This window comes from Grampus griseus, assembly GCF_964374135.1.
Source record: "Grampus griseus genome assembly, chromosome: 9".
Lineage (NCBI taxonomy): Eukaryota > Metazoa > Chordata > Mammalia > Artiodactyla > Delphinidae > Grampus > Grampus griseus.
Genome location: NC_139003.1, coordinates 48,206,275 through 48,225,223, shown reverse-complemented (window position 1 = coordinate 48,225,223; position 18,949 = coordinate 48,206,275). Strand labels below are relative to the sequence as shown.

General features: G+C 37.5%; 1 protein-coding gene across 1 annotated transcript in view; it reads right to left on the bottom strand.

Annotated features, from left to right (window-relative positions):
* The window catches only part of HIBADH (3-hydroxyisobutyrate dehydrogenase), a 104,805-nt gene that overhangs the window by 77,354 nt on the left and 8,502 nt on the right, over positions 1 to 18,949 (bottom strand). Inside the window, exons 2-4 of the mRNA XM_082662096.1 lie at positions 17,452 to 17,612; positions 6,251 to 6,360; positions 3,667 to 3,788 (exon numbers count right to left, since the gene is read on the bottom strand). Of these exons, the coding sequence (XP_082518222.1) occupies positions 3,667 to 3,788; positions 6,251 to 6,360; positions 17,452 to 17,612 (393 nt within the window). The remainder of the gene's footprint in view (positions 1 to 3,666; positions 3,789 to 6,250; positions 6,361 to 17,451; positions 17,613 to 18,949) is intronic.

Sequence of the window (18,949 nt, the reverse complement as noted above, 5' to 3'; positions counted from 1 at the left end):
GTTCCAGGCTCTCCCTAATATCCAAGTAAACTTCTTTTAACTTATTAACAGAAGTACAGCAGAAAATGAAACTAAAGGTGGTAGGAGAATTATAGGAACTAACCAATTTCCTTTCTTCCTTGCTTAAAGAATATTTACTAAAGAACCATCAAATCGAATTCCAAATTCCACTGGTTCCCCCTCGGATATAATCAGGAATCATCTATAAGATTTCTAGTTGATCTTCAACATAAATTTTCCATTTCTAGAACTAAAAATCCTTCTCTAGCCCTAGAATCGGCTGTATAAATCAGATCTGGTGTTTCTCTCTTTAAATATCCATAGAGGTGAATATAAGATAAAAGTCAAATTAAGTATTAATAGAGCAGAAGAAACACACAAGGTAACAGTAAGGCTCTATTTCTTAAACTGGGAGGAGAGTACACATGGGCCTGATGTATACTTATACTTGGTACCTTTATAATTTTATAAATATTTTGTATATAAATTCAATATTTAACAAAAATTGAAAAAAAAAAAGTGTTACTCCCTGCACTCAAAAAGCTTAAATTCTACAGGAGGAAGTGAATCAATGCCTATAAATATAATGTAATGTGGGCTTTGATAAAAGCATGTACAGTTTGACAGCTTCTAAAGGAAGCACCAAATGGGCTGAGGCATGATCTATGCTACAAAGTGTTAACTGTACAAGTAGAAAAGTTACTCACATTGGTTTCAGGATGATAATGATAGCAGTTTAAGCATCACTTGCTTTTGATTTTTTTAAAAAGTCACATGGAATTTAAATAAAATTATATTATTTGTAATAAGGATGATGTATAAAAAGCTGCAATAATGAAACCTGAGGAAAACCTTCAATGTATTACTCCATGGGCTAGTAAAATGATACAGTAAAGATTCTTTTCATTGCATTCCCCAGAATAAAAGTTAGTAGAAAGCAGAAGAAGGGGCTGGACTAAAGAAATGAATCACTATCTCAAAAATCTATGCAACTTCAAATTCATCTAGGTTAAAAAAAAGCTTGTCCTTAAAATGCTAACCACAGAATAAGGAGTATAATATGTTCCTATTTTAATTTTTAGAATACTACTGTATTTGTAGGTAATAGCTCTATATAAATACACAAAAATGCATTTTTTTTAAATCTAAGATAAGGAACAAATGAGGGGTGAGGGAAAATGGACAAACATGGGGGAAATTTTTGAGGTTTTATTCAAATTACCTCAAATAATCCATGTTTAAGACTGACAAATATAGAACCTCTATAAAATTGTGGTCCCATCTTGGGTATCTAACTTGGGTATCTATGCTTTTTCCAGGTCCCTTTTCCTTAATTTTATTTAGTTAAAATATAATGATTTTTAAACCAGTCAACTCTAACTTACAGAAAGTTTCCTCTATTTTATTTTAACTGAAAAAGTGGAGACATTTTTAATCCGTCATATTAAAAATATAAAGATAATAACTATGAGAAGACAAACATAAGCTTCTATTATATACTGGCTAATCTCATAATGATCGTGTCAACCGATAAATTATCACAAACCACCTCTACACAAAGCTTCCAGTCTATAAGCACAGATTCAAGTATTCACTATTACAAATTAACATTTTTGCATTCTTAAATTACAAAAGTGGGTTTAAAAACAGCTTGATAAGAACAAGGAGTAATTTCAAAGTTTTATCCCAAGGAAGACTACATTATTTTTAAAACTTAAAATAACACTTAAAAAATCAAGTTGGTATTCTTCATTATCAAATGATAATTTCAGGCTATACTCTTGAAGCAAAAGATCAACCAACAGCAAGATCATATGTACCATGTATCAATTTTTTAATTAAATCACAGAATCACTCAAAGAAGAATTGTTCACTTTATTAAAACCATTCTACAAAAAAAATACCAACACCAAGCTTAAAACTGCTTATTAGTATTTTATGATCAAAGATCCATACCACATTATAAACCTTTACACCCCAAATCCTACTTAACCAAGTCAATATAACCATTATAGGGGCTAAAAATTATTTATACCTCCACCTATACTCAAATGTGGTTTGGGATATAAGATACCTTTACAAGACCATTAGGTTCTTTATGAAAAAAATAAACTGATTTAAATCATTATATATATATATATATTTTTTTTTTCTTTTTCTTGCGGTTACACAGGCCTCTCACTGCTGTGGCCTCTCCCATTGTGGAGCACAGGCTCCGGACGCGCAGGCTCAGCGGTCATGGCTCATGGGCCCAGCCGCTCCACGGCACGTGGGATCCTCCCAGACCAGGGCACGAACCCATGTCCCCTGCATCAGCAGGCAGACTCTCAACCACTGAGCTACCAGGGAAGCCCTATTTTATTATTTTTTAATCCCAAAGCCAACAATCGAGTTTAATATAATAGGAGTAAAATTGCTACTCCATTGTATACTGCTATATTGCTATAATTACATATGTATGTATGTGTATATGTATACAAATACATATGTGTGTATGTGCATATATATTATATTCGATCCTGCTATTAGTATTTTATATACTATTAAGCTTTTAGAATTTTATTAGTGGGTCTCCTTGTCCTCTGATTGAGATGATGATGATTTCTAAGTATGTCAATGTTGTGAAATTTATTTATTTATAGACCTTCTAATATTAAGCCATCTGTACATACATGAGATAAACCAAACTAGGTGGTAGTGTTTGATCTCTTTCATATGCGGTTGGATTTAGTTTGCTAATATACTTTATAAAGTTTTTACTTCTATATTCATGACTGATGTAGACCTACAGTTTTTCTCTTTCATAATGTTTCCGTCTGGTTTAATTATCAGAGTTATACACATCTTACAGAGTGAGTTGGGGAAGCATTTCCTCTTTTTGTATTGCCTGGAAAAGTTTGTATAAAATTGAGATGGGGTTCGAGCCCTGGTCCGGGGAGATCCCACATGCCACGGAGCAACTAAGTCCATGCGCCACATCTACTGAGCCTGTGCTCTAGAGCCCGTGAGCTACAACTACTGACCCTGCATGCTACAACTACTGAAGCCCGCGTGCCTAGAGCCAGTGCTCCGTAACAAGAAAAGCCACTGCAATGAGAAGCCCACACACTGCAACAAAGAGTAGCCCCCGCTTGCCACAACTAGAGAAAGCCCGCACGCAGCAACGAAGACCCCACGCAGCCAAAAATAAATAAATTAAATAATTAAAAAAAAAAATTGAGACGATCTGCTCCTTGAAAGTCTGGTAACACTCACCTGTAAAACCACCTGGGCCTAATGTTTCACTTACGAAATTATTTTTTCTTTTTTGCCACTTCTTCAGTTTCTTTAATAGTTACAAGATTATTCAGGCTAATTATTTCTTGAATCTGTTCTGAAAAGTTAAAATTTTCTAGGAATCGATCTATCCCTACCCACAGTAATTTGGACCAAAAATTCATAGCTCTTCAAAGCTGTAATATCCTATTATCCGAATTTAGAAAAAGCATTGTATTTTAAGAGTATTAAATAACATAAGTCAGTTTTGCTTTGTTTTTATTTTTAATGAGGAAATTGAGAATCTGCAATAGCTCTAAAAATAACTGGATATATCTTGGGTAGCACAAAATCATAACTGTTACTTATGACAAACAAAATAGATGTGCGTATATTTTAGCTACCACTTACCACCAGAAACAGGGGCATCCATGAAAACTGCTCCCATTTTCTCAACTTCTTTGGCCAATTCTTTTGAAACCATAGGATCAATAGTACTGGAATCTATTAATAGTGAGCCTTTCTTCACTTTTCTAAGTAAATGAACAGAAATATAGTTTTTATAAACTATAGTTTTATAATTTGAAAAATATAGTTTACAACTCTGAATAAGCATTTCATGCAACTACCTATATCAGAATCTGCTAAAATTCACCAGATATCAAGGAGGTCTTTGGTTTAATATTAAAAACATTATTAGAACTGGTTCAAAATCTCAAATTCATTTTCAGATCAATTATAGTTCAAAGTAAACTCGAACTATTTCAAAGAAACCAAAATAAGCTAATAATCTATATGGTATAAATTCTGGTTTCAGGTGAAATACTAACCATAATAATATAGGTAAGCTAAGATGTAAGCAATTTAAAACACCTATTAACTTTAAAAGGGCTATTTAGTAGGATTTAAATTTTTGTTTGTAAAGTAGCTGGGTCTCTTTAAAAAGTAATTTATTTGTCTTTAACAAGCCATATTGCAAATTTCACATATCCATTTTCATTTCCACTAGGTAGAATAAACATAAGCAGTTAAAATTTAGCCATTTGCTTTAGGATGGCATATTCTTTAATAACTGCAACTTTGGAAAGACAAAATAAGACATCAAACAGGCAGAAAGGAAAACACAGGAATGGACCTATAAATCTCACAGAGACTTTTTGTTCTTTACAGTAAATTTATATACAAACATTGGTAAAAGGGGGAAGCAGTCTTTTCATATATCATATTTTACATCAATAGTTAAGTGGCATTCTTAAAGTAAAACAGTTCTGTTTGCACTATAAGTGCAGACTATATACCTTACAGTCTATAATCTATGCCTATCTTCACTGGCTTGGAAACCGACCTAAATTACAATTTATTTAAAGGGCTATGGCTAACCTTGAATTCAAACGTCCCAAAATTCTTACTACAGATAAACTAACCCAGAGGACATTTAATCATAACCATGATTGGAAAGTTAGAACTGAATAAATAAAAATATTGAAGGGGAAATAGAAAATCATTGCTGAAAACTATAAAAAAGAAATTTTTTTCTACAGAAAAAAATAGCACGCAAAATGCTTTGAACAACAATTTTAGACATATGAATTGATCTGGTCCAAATGCAACGGCTGGGTATGTTCCATAGAAAAGAAATAGCACACTCTGTTATATAGATCACCTCAGTATGTGGAATTCCACTTTACATACCCTAAAATATAAGAATTAAGTTTACCAGTCTTCTGTGATATTAATATTTTTAAGATCTTAAAGCTTTAAGCAAACGGGAAATGGTCTCAAAAATTATACACGCACAGGGTGTGGGGAAATGATCCGGACCCAAAAGAAAATAAAGAACTACCCATGAGAAGCAAATTACACTTCAATGTAAAGCCAAAATCTTTCAAAGCACTCCCTAGACAAAATTGCCCTGGTTGTTGGCCACCATATTCCGAGTAAAGGATATTAATAAATGTAGGATTTTGTCTCCACAAAGTTTTTAGTAACTTTTTCTTCAGAGGTTAAACAGGGGCATAATTGGAACAGACTAGGTCATGAGACAGCTAGGTCACCTCAGGACCACATACACACTGTGGGCCTGAGGGCTCCATCCAAAATGAGAATCTTTCAACTTTCCCTGAAATCTAAACATTTATCTTATCAGTTTTCTGCCTAATATTCAAGTGTCTGTTGCTTCTAAATTTGCTAGTTTTCCAAAGCAATTCAATTTCCCAAAACCTCAAATTTCATGTATTACAGCTTCAAGAAATTAAACCCTTTCTTTTAGCCCTTCATGTGTCTACAAAGCCTACCAGTTTGCTCTAGCTCTCTGCTGAACTTCAACAACAAAACAAGTTAGGAACAGGAATCAGTAAGACCAGAAAACTAAATTCAACCGCTGTCATCCTAACATAACCACAAGGGTTTGGCAATAGGTAGCAAGTAACCAAAAGGTTCTCAAAGCCAGGGAAGCTAGTTACTGGGTAGGAAACTCTGACCTAAATTATATATTATTTAAAGAGCTACTGCTAATCTTTAATTCCACCCTCTCAAAGTTCTTACTACAGATGTACTAACCCAAAGGACATACAATAACTTTTTATTTTATAATAAATTTTAAATAATGGTGTTCTTTCCAATGCTTCGTTTCATTTTTCATAGAAATCTCTTCCTGAATTTCTGTAAACCGTAAGAAAATTATGCTTGTAACATTTGTACAGTTTAAAATGCAAGCTTTAAAAATCTCTTAAACAGGTTACCAATGTAAGTTTAACGCAAGATTAAAGGGAAGAAACAGAAAGCAAAAAAAATGTATTCCCAAAAGTCACATACTTGACTTCAGTGAAAAAATAACCCTTTACAATGAGAGAAACCACACCATTCACTTTTAAGACAGAAAAATACAGTACAAGAAGGTTTAACAAACATAATTGTAATTTCACAATAGTTCTAACAAATGTGAAATTCATAAACTATCATAACAAGAACATATCTACAGTTGAGAAATACATACTTTAGAATTCCATTTGCTCCAGAATAAGCTTCTATTGCATTGATGCTGGTGGGCAACATTGTAATAATTCTGTCAGCTTTTTCAGCTACATCTGCTGGGGAAGACACTACCTTTAAAAAAAAAAAATTGCAACGGCACATTATTTAAATTAAATGCAAGCAGCTCCTACAGTACAAGTAGGATCCACTTTTTATGCATGCCCATAATAGTGACAGTGAATAAAAACTAATCCTTGTTTTCAAATGACAAAAACAAAAAACGAGCAAAAACCCCGTTACTGCCTAAAATAGAGTCCATTCCTTCACACATACAGATGCAATTTCTATGGAATCACATCCACTGTTTACTTTAAAAAGTGTGAAGTGAGTTGAGGGGGAAAAGGGCAAAACCCAACAGGCCTGGGAACGGACACACTTCTCATGGATTCCTCTAAGTTGGATTCTTAAACAGCATACTTTTTGGTAGATGCTCTAAGAAAAACATTCTCGTATATCAGACTTGGTAGCTGAACTACAGGATACACCAATTAATTCATGGGCAGCAAAATCCACAAGCAAATTCTCAGGCCCCCATTACCACTATCTTCCAGCCTCTATTTTCAAGAAAAAAAAAAAAATTAAGCCTGTTTTATAAAAAGTCAAGACAAGGACATAAGCATGCACTGCACTGAATGTGAGTACCACCATGAAGTCTGAGAGCATGAGCTGTCAGGTCTCCTGTGGAAACCATATATACAACAACATACGAACAGGCATCAAGGTACGCTCTCTCTCTCAGAAGTCAGAACCCTGACTTCTGCTTTAATGATGACCATGAACATACTGTACAAGAAAGCTGCTCTGCCCATCCTCTGTACATATGTTTACAAGTATGGGTGTACATACCCTTATTCACATTTCCCCCACCCCCTGCTCTCTCGAATATATACACCATGATACACCTGGCCAGCTGGTCAGCAACCAAAGAGGCCAGAAGAGACCAGGAGATCACTTCTTGACTGAAACTCTCCTTTAACAGAAAGAATCTATCACCCCAATTATCACGAAAGCTCCTTTCCAAAGCCTTTTCTCTCCTTAAAGAAAAGACAAGGAACTATCAGGAGGATAATCAAAACTTTCTCCATAGGAGAACTGGCACATAAGCATCTTAGGAATGGGAACGCCTCTGCTTTTCATGTGGTGGAAGTAAACGAAACACTTTCTTTCTGTCTTTGATGTACAGCTGATGAAAGAATGAGAAACCAAACACAGTGTGCACTCTAAATATTATGAGCTAGAAGCAATTACATTTCATTCTTCCGTAAGAGACTATCAGCTTCTAAATCAAATTCTACATAAAGGCAGTTTTAACATAATTTCATAAGTTGTATTCTAAAATTTCGGATAATCAAGTATCCTGGCACTTTGTGTACTAAGTGATAATATTAAACACCTCAGACTCTAAAGCCAAAAACAACAAAAAAAAGACAGTCTCTCTCATCTAAAGGCAATACAGCATTTTAGAGTCTACAAAGTGGCACATTCAACAATATGTATATTTTGATATATAGTGGGGATCGGCCACAAATAATTCTGGAAAAAATTTTTTTCCATCAAATTACAAAGTAATACTTAAGTTAGGTGAAAACCTTTCTTACACTCAAACAAATACTGAGATTTGAAAAGAGGCAACTATTTCCTGGCAAACAATTCAAGTTTCCTTAAGAAAAAAAACAGCTCAGTAAGATGAGAAGAAAAGGAAAAGCTATAGGAGTCATAATTCTCTACTCTTGGACTGTGTCAAGAATATGGGTTACATAGAGAGCCCCATCTGTTCATCCTATTTAAATGAAGTAATAAAGGCATGCAAAATGGTGGCATACCTTTCAGCTGCCTTTCCTTCTATCTCAGCTCCATCTCTCTTGATCTTTCAGGGACTGTAGTAAGCCAGCCCTGAGGTCTAAGAGTCAACTTCAGACTTTCTCTTAGGAATTCAGAGTCTCTTCCACTGAAGGAAATTCAATTCCATCTAGATAGCTCCTTGAGACATGCCCTCAGGGGTACCAACAATTAGCTCACAGATCTAGGAATACTTCACACCTCCAAGCTTCTTGTGCCAATTCATGCAACTGCCAAGTGCATGGGGTGGCCAATCAGCCCCCTGCATCCCTAGCATCTGCTTCTTGGGATGCCTGGGTTGCCAGAGTACTGCTAACCCCTCAAATATACAGGAAAGTAGTGTCAAAGCTCACAGGTCTGGAAAAAAACACACAATGATAGTGATAGCTGGAATGTCACCACTGTACTGGCCACAACTGCTCCATATGTAACAACTATATAAATTTGGTACATTATAATAACAGTCTCTAATTTGCACTACAGAAGGCATGTTTATTAGACAGACAAGTGTGTCCAGTTATTCAAATCATCTTGCCTTCCATGTGATGACTTCAAGACTCTGAAATAACTGACTAACAAAATTTGGCCATGACTCAAAAGCTGGCAGGAAAAAAACAAACCTTATTGCCAGTCTGACACTCACCACAAAAGCCTTTAGGAGCCAACCTAATTAGAGTCCCTTCAGTTACATTTGCTAATTGAATGGATAAGCAAAGACAGCATGGATCAGGGAAAGGAACACTAATTTGGGAAGCCAGAGACTGGGTTTAGTTATAGCTCAGCCACTAAATCATCTGTGCTTTTGTGAAAATCACTTAACCTCTCTGGCTTCAGTTTACGAATCTACAAAATAAGAATAGTGACTTGGATTATCTTCAAGCGTTTCTATCTCCAAAGTAGAAAGGAAACTTAGCCAAGGGAATTTTTCACATTTAGTAACCTTAAATTCTAGGAAGGCACAGACTCTGTGAAAAAGGGCTGATGGTACAGGGAAGCATCTGCAATGACTCAGTACAAATGTAAAGCATTAGCAGGACTCTTCTACACCTCCACATGTGTGGACGGTCACTAACCTGGCTGACCCTGGAACATGGCTCTGCTCTGATTGTCATGGCCATCCCAGAAAAATCTCTTGACAATTCCAACTGCCTCATTCTTACACCATTGTGAATTAAGGTGACCCTACTTTTCCATTATTTTAATTTTGATTACAGGAGATTGGTTCCCTTCACAATATCTACAGTCATTAAGAATCTCTGCAACTAGATTCATCTGTATGCTAGTAAGCACCAATGGCAGGTGTACAATATAAAGATTAGACAACTGGACAGATTAAAGACAAAATCTGCTTTGCTGGGTGGGTGGCGGGAGGAATGATGGGGGCATCAGGGCCCAGAGCAATCTGAAGTAACTGCACCTCCTTTTTACTTATCCAATGGAAGGAGACAACAGTTAACCTAGTTGTTTTACATAAAGAGAAAAATCGCGCTGTCTCTGCTAGACGAAACAGTCACATAAGTGAAGCTCAGCATTGCTTCCACATAAAGCAAATGGGTAAGAGAAACTTGCAAAGAAACAAGATGAACACGACCTTGGTTAAACCTGCCACTCAGTGTATTTTAATCTTTCCAAGTAGAAATGCATACTGTTGCTTCAAAATTGCACTACCCTTGGGCTTCCCTGGTGGCGCAGTGGTTGAGAGTCCGCCTGCCGATGCAGGGGACACGGGTTCATGCCCCGGTCCGGGAAGATCCCACATGCCGCGAAGCGGCTGGGCCCGTGAGCCATAGCCGCTGAGACTGCGCGTCCGGAGCCTGTGCTCCGCAACGGGAGAGGCCACAACAGTGAGAGGCCCACGTACCGCAAAAAAAAAAAAAAAAAAAAAAAAAATTGCACTACCCTTAAAAAACTGACCAAAACGGTTTTTGCCTACATCTTGAAACATGTGGTCAACAATGATGAAACCCACTCAGCAAGAGACTTTTAAAGTTCTCATCTAACAAAACCTGAGTGGATGCCAGATTAGATCTCAATAGAATTACTTAACCAAACATGTTCAGCCTTCTAACCCAGGAACAAGGTGGTTCCCAAGTTTTTAGAGAGAAAACAAGAGAATCCAATTAAGCCTAGTTCAACCAGAAAACTCACACAGAAATGCTGCATAAGTCCCAAGACTTTTGGCACCACTCAGAGGCATCTCCAAGGAAATTCCCACACAATGAAAATGAAAACGAAGCACAAGTCACATGCCCTGGACGCTACCGCTTAAAAAGAGAAATTGGTATCTTCTGTAAAATAAAAGGACACAAGGGACTCTGCAGAATATGTTCTTAAACAGGGATGCAGTCAAATCACTTTATCTCCTAATTTGGTTTTAATTTTTATCATCATTCTTTCATTTAAAAATATGTCTAGGGCTTCCCTGGTGGCGCAGTGGTTGAGAGTCCGCCTGCCGATGCAGGGGACGTGGGTTCGTGCCCCGGACCGGGAGGATCCCACATGCCGCGGAGCGGCTGGGCCCGTGAGCTTATGGCCGCTGAGCCTGCGCGTCCGGAGCCTGTGCTCCGTGACGGGAGAGGCCACAGCAGTGAGAGGGCCGCGTACCGCAAATAAATAAATAAATAAATAAAAATATGTCTACGATTCTATTCCAAACAACTCTGGACTCAGTGACTCAGCCAACACAGTGGTGCATTTATATGTGTGGTGTTGGGGAATGCAGATTTGGGAGAAATATGGTATAGATACTAAAGCAACAACCATAACAGTAGTAACAGTAGTGGTAGTAGTAACAGCACTTTCTATGTGCCAGGTTCTCTAGGGCTAAGAGGAAGGTACTATTACTACTGCCATTTTATAAGATGAGAAAATTTAAGTAGAAAGAAGTTAAATAATCTGTCTAAAAGTCACACGGCCAGCACATGATGGAACTGAGATCTGAGCTCAGGCAGCCAGGTTCCTCCTGGGTTTATGCTTTTAAACCACTACATTCACAATTTATTGATTCATGATTTCTAATACCCAAAGGCCTGATAATTATCATGGGTTACATTCTTAGAATAGATGCTAGAAGTTGAAATGATGCATTGTATGTTAAACCCGAGTTTCCAACAGAAATAAAGATATAATAAAGGGATACGGAGAGAGGAAACTGTAAATTTTTTATGGGAATGACCACAAGTAACATATTAAACCAATTATAAATGCCCTAATAGAATTGGTTAACATGTAAAGGTATAAATAAGTTCATTAAATACAGTCAGGCACGTGAAGCATTTTAACATGTCCAAGTTTTTATTTCCTTCATAACCCACGTAGTATTTTTTACTACTAGGTACAGCTGGAAGGAAAACCTCCAGGGTGGTAACACCCTAAAGCACTTCACCCAGAACTGCAGGTGGACCTTGCACCTTGAGGGGAGGGAGGAGCCAGGCCCGTGGAAAGCAGAGCCAAGAAGCAGACAGAAACGGATCTAATTACATCTGTGCCCAAAATTCGGCTGTGCCTGGGTTCAGGCCACTCCCCAACTCTTCAGTTACATGAAACAATAAATGCCCAGTTTTTGCTTTTAAAAAAACAAAAAAACACTTCTTCAAGGAGATGTCCAAAGAGCTTTAGAACTATTGATTGCTTTTTGATCCAGATATGTCTAGTTTGGTACTTTCTCTCCCTGCAAATTTCCCACTGAAAGCACAGTTGACATTTGAAATCAACTAGCCATGTTTTCTGCAGACTTTGAGGGAAAAAAATTCTGTTTTCTTTGGCTGCCATTTCATCGACTTCACTTGCGATAGTAACATCAGGGAAAGGAAGGGACACCTGTCCTTAAAATGTAAGAGTCAACTCAAATATACTTTGAATTTTTGAACTCTTAATCCATTCACCGCACTATTGTGCACAATGACAAGAAGTTTCAAAGTTTTCACCTATATTTTTCCATTTCATCCCAAGTCTTCTCTTTGTCTTTTAGTAGTAAAATGAAACTCATTTTTTCCTTTATCAAACATTTTAAAACTAAATATAGCTATGAATTAGTACTACTGACATTTTAACACATCAGAAGTCACACATCCAAATTAACATTACCTTTTAAAGTAGGGGTCTTAGGAAATTACACTTGCTCAAATGACCAAAACGGTTTTTAAGCTGCTGGCATAAAAATCATTTATCAACAAATGTTTTCATTTTATTATGACAGAATATTTCCCCTCAGGCCCAAAGCTTTTTTATACCCTTTACCCTTCTCCTGTCATTTATCTCAATTTCACGTTCTCCTGCCCTCCACTGCTGTTGTAATCAATACTCAGAGGACCTCTTAGAGTCAAGACTCTGAGAGGAAGCAGAGTGGTGAGGGAGATGGGACGTGGGAAAAGAGGGTTCTGCCTTCCAGGCTCTGCCGCCCCAGTGTGAATCGCCCACGCAACTTTCCCACCGTGTGCTGGGAGCGGGGCAGGGCTGGGAGCTGTGGGCAGAAGCTAAGAGAGTCTCACGCTTCACTAATCTGGGACAGGCAGCCACCCAGAACCCATCCTCCTTCCTTCCCCACACCCACTTATGTATCTCAAGGAAGAAGAAAAGAAGGAAAATCTAATAACTGAGTCTGTGTCCTAGAACCCTCTGATTTCTATCCAGGAATCCAAGAGATCTCGTCTCCATGACCTTCATTTCAGGCTACAGCATTTCTGTTTGTAGGTGAGCGAAGACTAAGCACAATATTTATGTAGCTCTCTATCAGAAATGAAACGACTCTTAAGAGTTACTTATTATTTTTCCCCTCAAAACCTGCTTCAGCACTTTATTACTGTCAAAATACAATTTTAATAAAAACTCCCTTCTATTATTTAGTCTTGCCACCTGAGACACATCTAATACATTGCCACATCCAACTCAACCTGTTTTATTCTCCACAGCACTAGGTGGACTGCTAGACACATGCAAGGTACTCAACCTGTATCGGTCGACCTAACGTAGAAATCTCTAGAAACCTGGAGAGGCTTCCACTTTTAAAGAAAGTTGCTCCTTTGTCCCCATTCTTCACCTGGATAAATCCTTATTCTTGTGCTATCTACCTAAATGTCTAGTCTTCAGAGAATGTCCCTGACTGCCCTCTCAGCCAACGTAATGCAGATTTTACTGAAAACTGAAGAGACTCTTCTTCTTTCCACATCACAATTTGGAATCACATATTTGTGTGATGTGATAATCTAACACCTCCTGTTGGTCCCCAAAGGCAAAGACTGTAACTGTTTTGTTCTGGGCTATATTCCCAGTACCTAGCACATAGAAAGTACTCAAGAAACATCAGTCAAATTAGTAAATTAATGAACGTCCTATCCCGTTTTGCTAAGAGATTCTAAGGTAGCCTTAACCCATAGTGATCAAAGCAATAAAAAGTAACTTTTCTTCACAAAGAAGTGAGACTCTGACATTGTCATGTGAATAGAAAGCATTAGAAAAGGAAATAACAGCTCTGTAGAGCAGAGGTGAAACCAAGACTTATGGGAACTTACTTAGAGCTAACACACACACTCCTTACTGTGCCAAACATCATTTTAAGCTCTTTACATATATGAATTCATTTAATCCTCGTAACAACTCCCTGAGAAAGGTTATTATTATTATCCTTATTATTTTACACATGAGGAAACAGATATAGAGACACTAAATAACTTGCCTGAGATTGCAGATACTAAGTGGAAAGGGCAGGTTCTAAACCCATTTTGTAGATTCTAGCTGTACTGGTTTCCAGTGGCTGCCGCAATGTTACCCCAAGCATGGTGGCTTAAAACACAGAAATGTATTCTCACAGCTCTGGAGGCCACAAGTATGAAAGCAAGGTGTAGGCAGCACCATGCTGCCTCCAAAGGAAGATCCTCCTTTGCCTCTACTAGCTTCTGGCTGACCCTGGTGTTCCTTGGCTTGCCACAGTATAACTCTGAAGACTGCCTATGACTTCCCACGGCCTTCCCCTTGTGGCTCTCTGTAAGGACACTCATCATTGCCTTTAGGGCCCACCCGAAATCCAGGATGACCTCATCTCAAGATCTTAAACCTAATTCCATCTGCCAAGACCCTGTTTCCAAATAAGGTCACTTTCACAAGTACTGGGGGTTAGAACTTGGACATTTATCTTTTTTAAAAATCACTTTATTGAGATATAATTCACATAACATATAATTTGCCCACCTAAAGTATATAATTTGATGGTTTTTAGTGTATTCACAGATATGTGCAACCAACACAATTTTAGAACTTTTCATCAGTTCAAGAAAAAAAATCCCATATCCATTAGCTATCTCTCCCCTATGCCTGCCTCCCTCTTTCCCCTCCTCTCCCAGCCAGCACTAAACAGCCACTAATCTACTTTCTGTCTCTACAGATTTCTCTGTTCCGGACTTTCATGTGTCAGTGCTTCATCCGTTTTTATGGCTGAGTAATATATCATTGTATAGATATACCACATTTTGCTTACCACTGATGGGACATTTAGGTTGTTTCTATCTTTTGGCTATAATGAATAATGTTGCCATTTATATACAAGTTTCTGTGTGGGTATGTGTTTTCATTTCTCTTTCATATATACCTAGGAGTAGAATTACAATCTCATCAGCAGTGTGTGATAGTTCAATTTCTCCATACTTCTTGTTATCTGCCTTTGTAATTCTAGCCAACCCAGTGGGTGTGGAAATCTCATTGTGGTTTTGATTGCATTTATCTGATGACTAATGATATTGGCATCTTTTCATGTGTTTATTCAGATCCTTTGTCCATTTAATTGAGTCACTTGTCTTTCTGTTTGAATTGTATGACTTCTTTATACATGCTAGATACAAGTCCTTATCAGATATATGATTTGCAAATATTTTATCCCATTCTTTGGGTTACCTTTTCACTTTCTTGCCCTTGTTCTTTGCAGCACAAAAGTTTTCAATTTTGATGAAGTTTTATTTTTAATTTTGTTGCTCATGATCTTGGGTGTCATATTTAAGAATCCTTTGCCAAATTCAAGGTCATGAAGATTTACCCCTATGTTTTCTTCTAAGAATTTTGTAGGACATCTTTTGGGGGGCCACTATTCAACCCACTGTATACCCACTCACTATACAATCCATCATAATAGATAACTATTATTTAATTCCAACAAATTTCATTGGTGCAAAACAACATATTAAACAAGGGTGTGGTATATAATCATTACTGGCCTGACATTAACTGATCCAAAAGAAATCTAGGCACTTCGTTTTCTAGTAGACTAGTTTATAAATAGGTAACAGGTAGCTACATTTCAGAATCATCAGATGTCACACATACACTTAAAAATGTCTCATACATAAATTTCATTAATTAGTGACTACACATCATGTAATTAAAAGAGCTAAAGCTCCAACGTCAAAGACAGACCTTTGTTCAGATCCTGGCTCTTGCCATTCACTCACTGTGCAACCTTGGGGATGTTATTTAACTTCTCCAAGCATCAGTTTCCTGAAAATACTTCTGTTACAAAGATAAAATTAGATAATATGTACAAAATATTTAGTAAAAGACCTGACACGTAGGAGGTACTCATTAAATATTAGTTTCTTTTCTCTCTCTTTTAAAATGTAAATGTCTCCTTCACTCAAGTGTAAGTCTTATTCTTAAGGTGGCCTTCCTTCACACCTACCTAAAATTAGCAACACTAAAAAAATAAGAATTTTGTTAGGAAATGGAGGTAAAAGGATAACTTCAGAATATGAGGCAATTCAGGCAGAGCATCAGAAAGCTCCAGAAATCTGGCAAGCAGCAGAAAAGAGATTCACAAAGGGATGATGACCATTTCAGTTCTCCATAGGCAAGTTGTTAAGTGCTACAGGAATAGAGGGAAGAGTAATGGCATTGGTCACAATTTGAAAGGCCCTAAGCTTCTGCTTTGCCAGTCCAAGGTAAATCAGTTTCCATTCAATTTCCACCTCTGTATTACTAGAAGGGGTAGAAAGAGGAAGAGAAATTCATGTGATCTTTCATAAACACACACACACATGAAAACTTCGGGAACATTATTCTCCAAAATGCCAGAAGAATATGCTGTTATTACTTTGATTAAATTCTGTATTTAATTGAAGATATTTCCTCTGTTTAGAGACCAAGTACCGTTGTTACTCTTACAAATAAATATATAAACCACTGAAAAATGCCAACATCAAATAGATGTGTTATCCCAAAAAGTAATATCCATCTCCTCAGAAAAACAATCCATCCCAGACTGAGTATCAGCTTGGAACTCCTTACCATCCTTGAAGATGGTAAAGCCATCTTTCCCAGAACAAAGAATTGATCAAACCTCTCCAACAAGTCTAAGTCCCTAAGCTACTTAAGCTACTGCACTGGTGGTACAGTGTCAATATTCAGAGATTATATGGGCATAAGCAGCCACAACCTTACCCTGAAAAGTTCCAAGATGATACTCACACATCCTCAAACAACACTGCTGCCACCCCCAGATGGCATACAAACCATGATGGAGGAGGAGATGGAGGACATCCAGATCTGCAAGTAGCCTCTAAGTTGCTTAAACCTGTTCTTTATGTATGCATTGCATTTTCTCAGTATTTATTTCAAGCCTATTACCTAGAAGTTGACAATTTATTTGTTCTCTAACCTTTTTCTATACTTCTCAGGAATTTTTTAGTATTCACCCAGTTCTGGGATTACATTCAGCCCTCAATTACCACTCTACAACTTGTACAAGAAGAATTTCCTTCATATCTTGAAAAAAAACTCTAAATTCAGTTACTAGTAAACGGTCTCATGTGTGTGTGTGTGTGTGTGTGTGTGTGTTTGTACACATATTTTACATATCATATAATATACACATATATAATATTACATATAAAGAAATAAAACTAACAAGTTAACTTTACAAATCCATTGTGTATACTTCTAAGAAGATGTCACTTATTTGAATGTGGAACATCAAAATCTAGAAAACATTTTTAAACATCAAAATCTAAAAGAATCGGGGGCTTCCCTGGTGGCGCAGTGGTTGAGAGTCTGCCTGCCAATGCAGGGGACACAAGTTCAAGCCCTGGTCTGGGAAGATCCCACATGCCGCGGAGCAACTGGGCCCGTGAACCACAACGACTGAGCCTGCGCGTCTGGAGCCTGTGCTCCGCAACAAGAGAGGCCGCGATAGTGAGAGGCCCGCGCACCGCGATGAAGGGTGGCCCCCGCTCGCCGCAACTAGAGAAAGCCCTCGCACAGAAACAAAGACCCAACACAGCCAAAAAAATAATAATAATAATAAATAAATAAAGTTTTAAAAAAAATCTTAAGAAAAGGTCTTACCTGTTCACCTGCATCTAGAAACTCTTTGCATGCATCAGGGAACACATCATAAATAATGAGTGGATAGCCATGTTTCATGAGATTTTTTGCCATTGGATTCCCCATGTTGCCTACTCCAATGAATCCAACTGGAGTCTTAGAAGCCATTGACCTAGAACACACTGATTTCAATACATTAGTTTTAACAGGAGCAGTAACATGCTTTATTGTAAATATTCACTCAATATTAAGAAGTCATTGTGATTTTGATATTTTCTATCAAAAAAAACTTTTTAAAGATTAGTTTTAAACTAATGATCATTTAAAGATATCAACAATGTATAGGCAGACTAACTTCTGAGTATATAGTTCTCCAGGAAGCAATCATAAAATTTTAAGCATTCTCTCCTCTGCTTTCTATCTCTATAACATCCCCTTACTATTTTTAACAATAAACTTAATGTTATCATTTATTAAATACCTATTATATACTTTACCTGTTAAGTGAAGTATCCTAGATTCTCTTATCTATATTACCTTCTCTAATAATGTGTATTAAAAACTGAAAGTATTCAATAAAACCTGTATCTTGGACAAGGTCCAAGAATGGGAAAACGTTTTACCTTCCCACTTCCACATTTATAGAAACCATCCCCTCCAATGGTATAAAAAACAATCTTAATAAAAATGTTAAACCCAGAAGAATGTATTTCAACCAGAAGTCACCAGTTTATAAATGGGATCCTAGGAGAGAGCAGGGGGACACTTCCATGGGCCTTCCATGGCCAGGGTAACAGTCTCGGGATCCTGAGATAACAACTCCGCGCACTTTCAGAGAAGGGGCATCTCCATTTACAGAAAAAGAAAATTGTTCTTAAAATGCTATATGCAGGGCTTCCCTGGTGGCACAGTGGTTAAGAATCCGCCTGCCAATGCAGGGGACATGGGTTCAAGCCCCGGTCCGGGAAGATCCCACATGCCTGCCGCAGAGCAACTAAGCCCATGAGCCACAACTACTAAGCCTGTGATCTAGAGCCCGCAAGCCACAACTACTGAAGCCCACATGCCTAGAGCCTGTGCTCCGCAATAAGAGAAGCTACCACAATGAGAAGCCTGCGCACTGCAACGAAGAGTAGCCCCTGCTTGCCGCAACTAGAGAAAGCCCGCACACGGCAACAAAGACCCAACACAGCCAAAAATAAATAAATGCACACACACACACACAAAAAAAGCTGTATGCAGATTTTGTTTGATTTGATTTTCTTCCTTTTTACAAAAGGCTTTTTGAAATCACACTGGGGCATACAATTCAAGGTAATGCTTTTTGCAAGAGAGCAGACAGGCTTCGCATCACCATGAAAATAATATTAGACACGATTTCTCTATTTCTAGATTTAGAACTCCTCTCAAGTATTTACTGCATGAAGTACTATGACACAAGCAAGATGTGGTCCTTGCCCTCCAAAAGTTCACAGTCTAGTGAGAGAACAAAGAGAAATAACTCCACTTGCCCATTTCC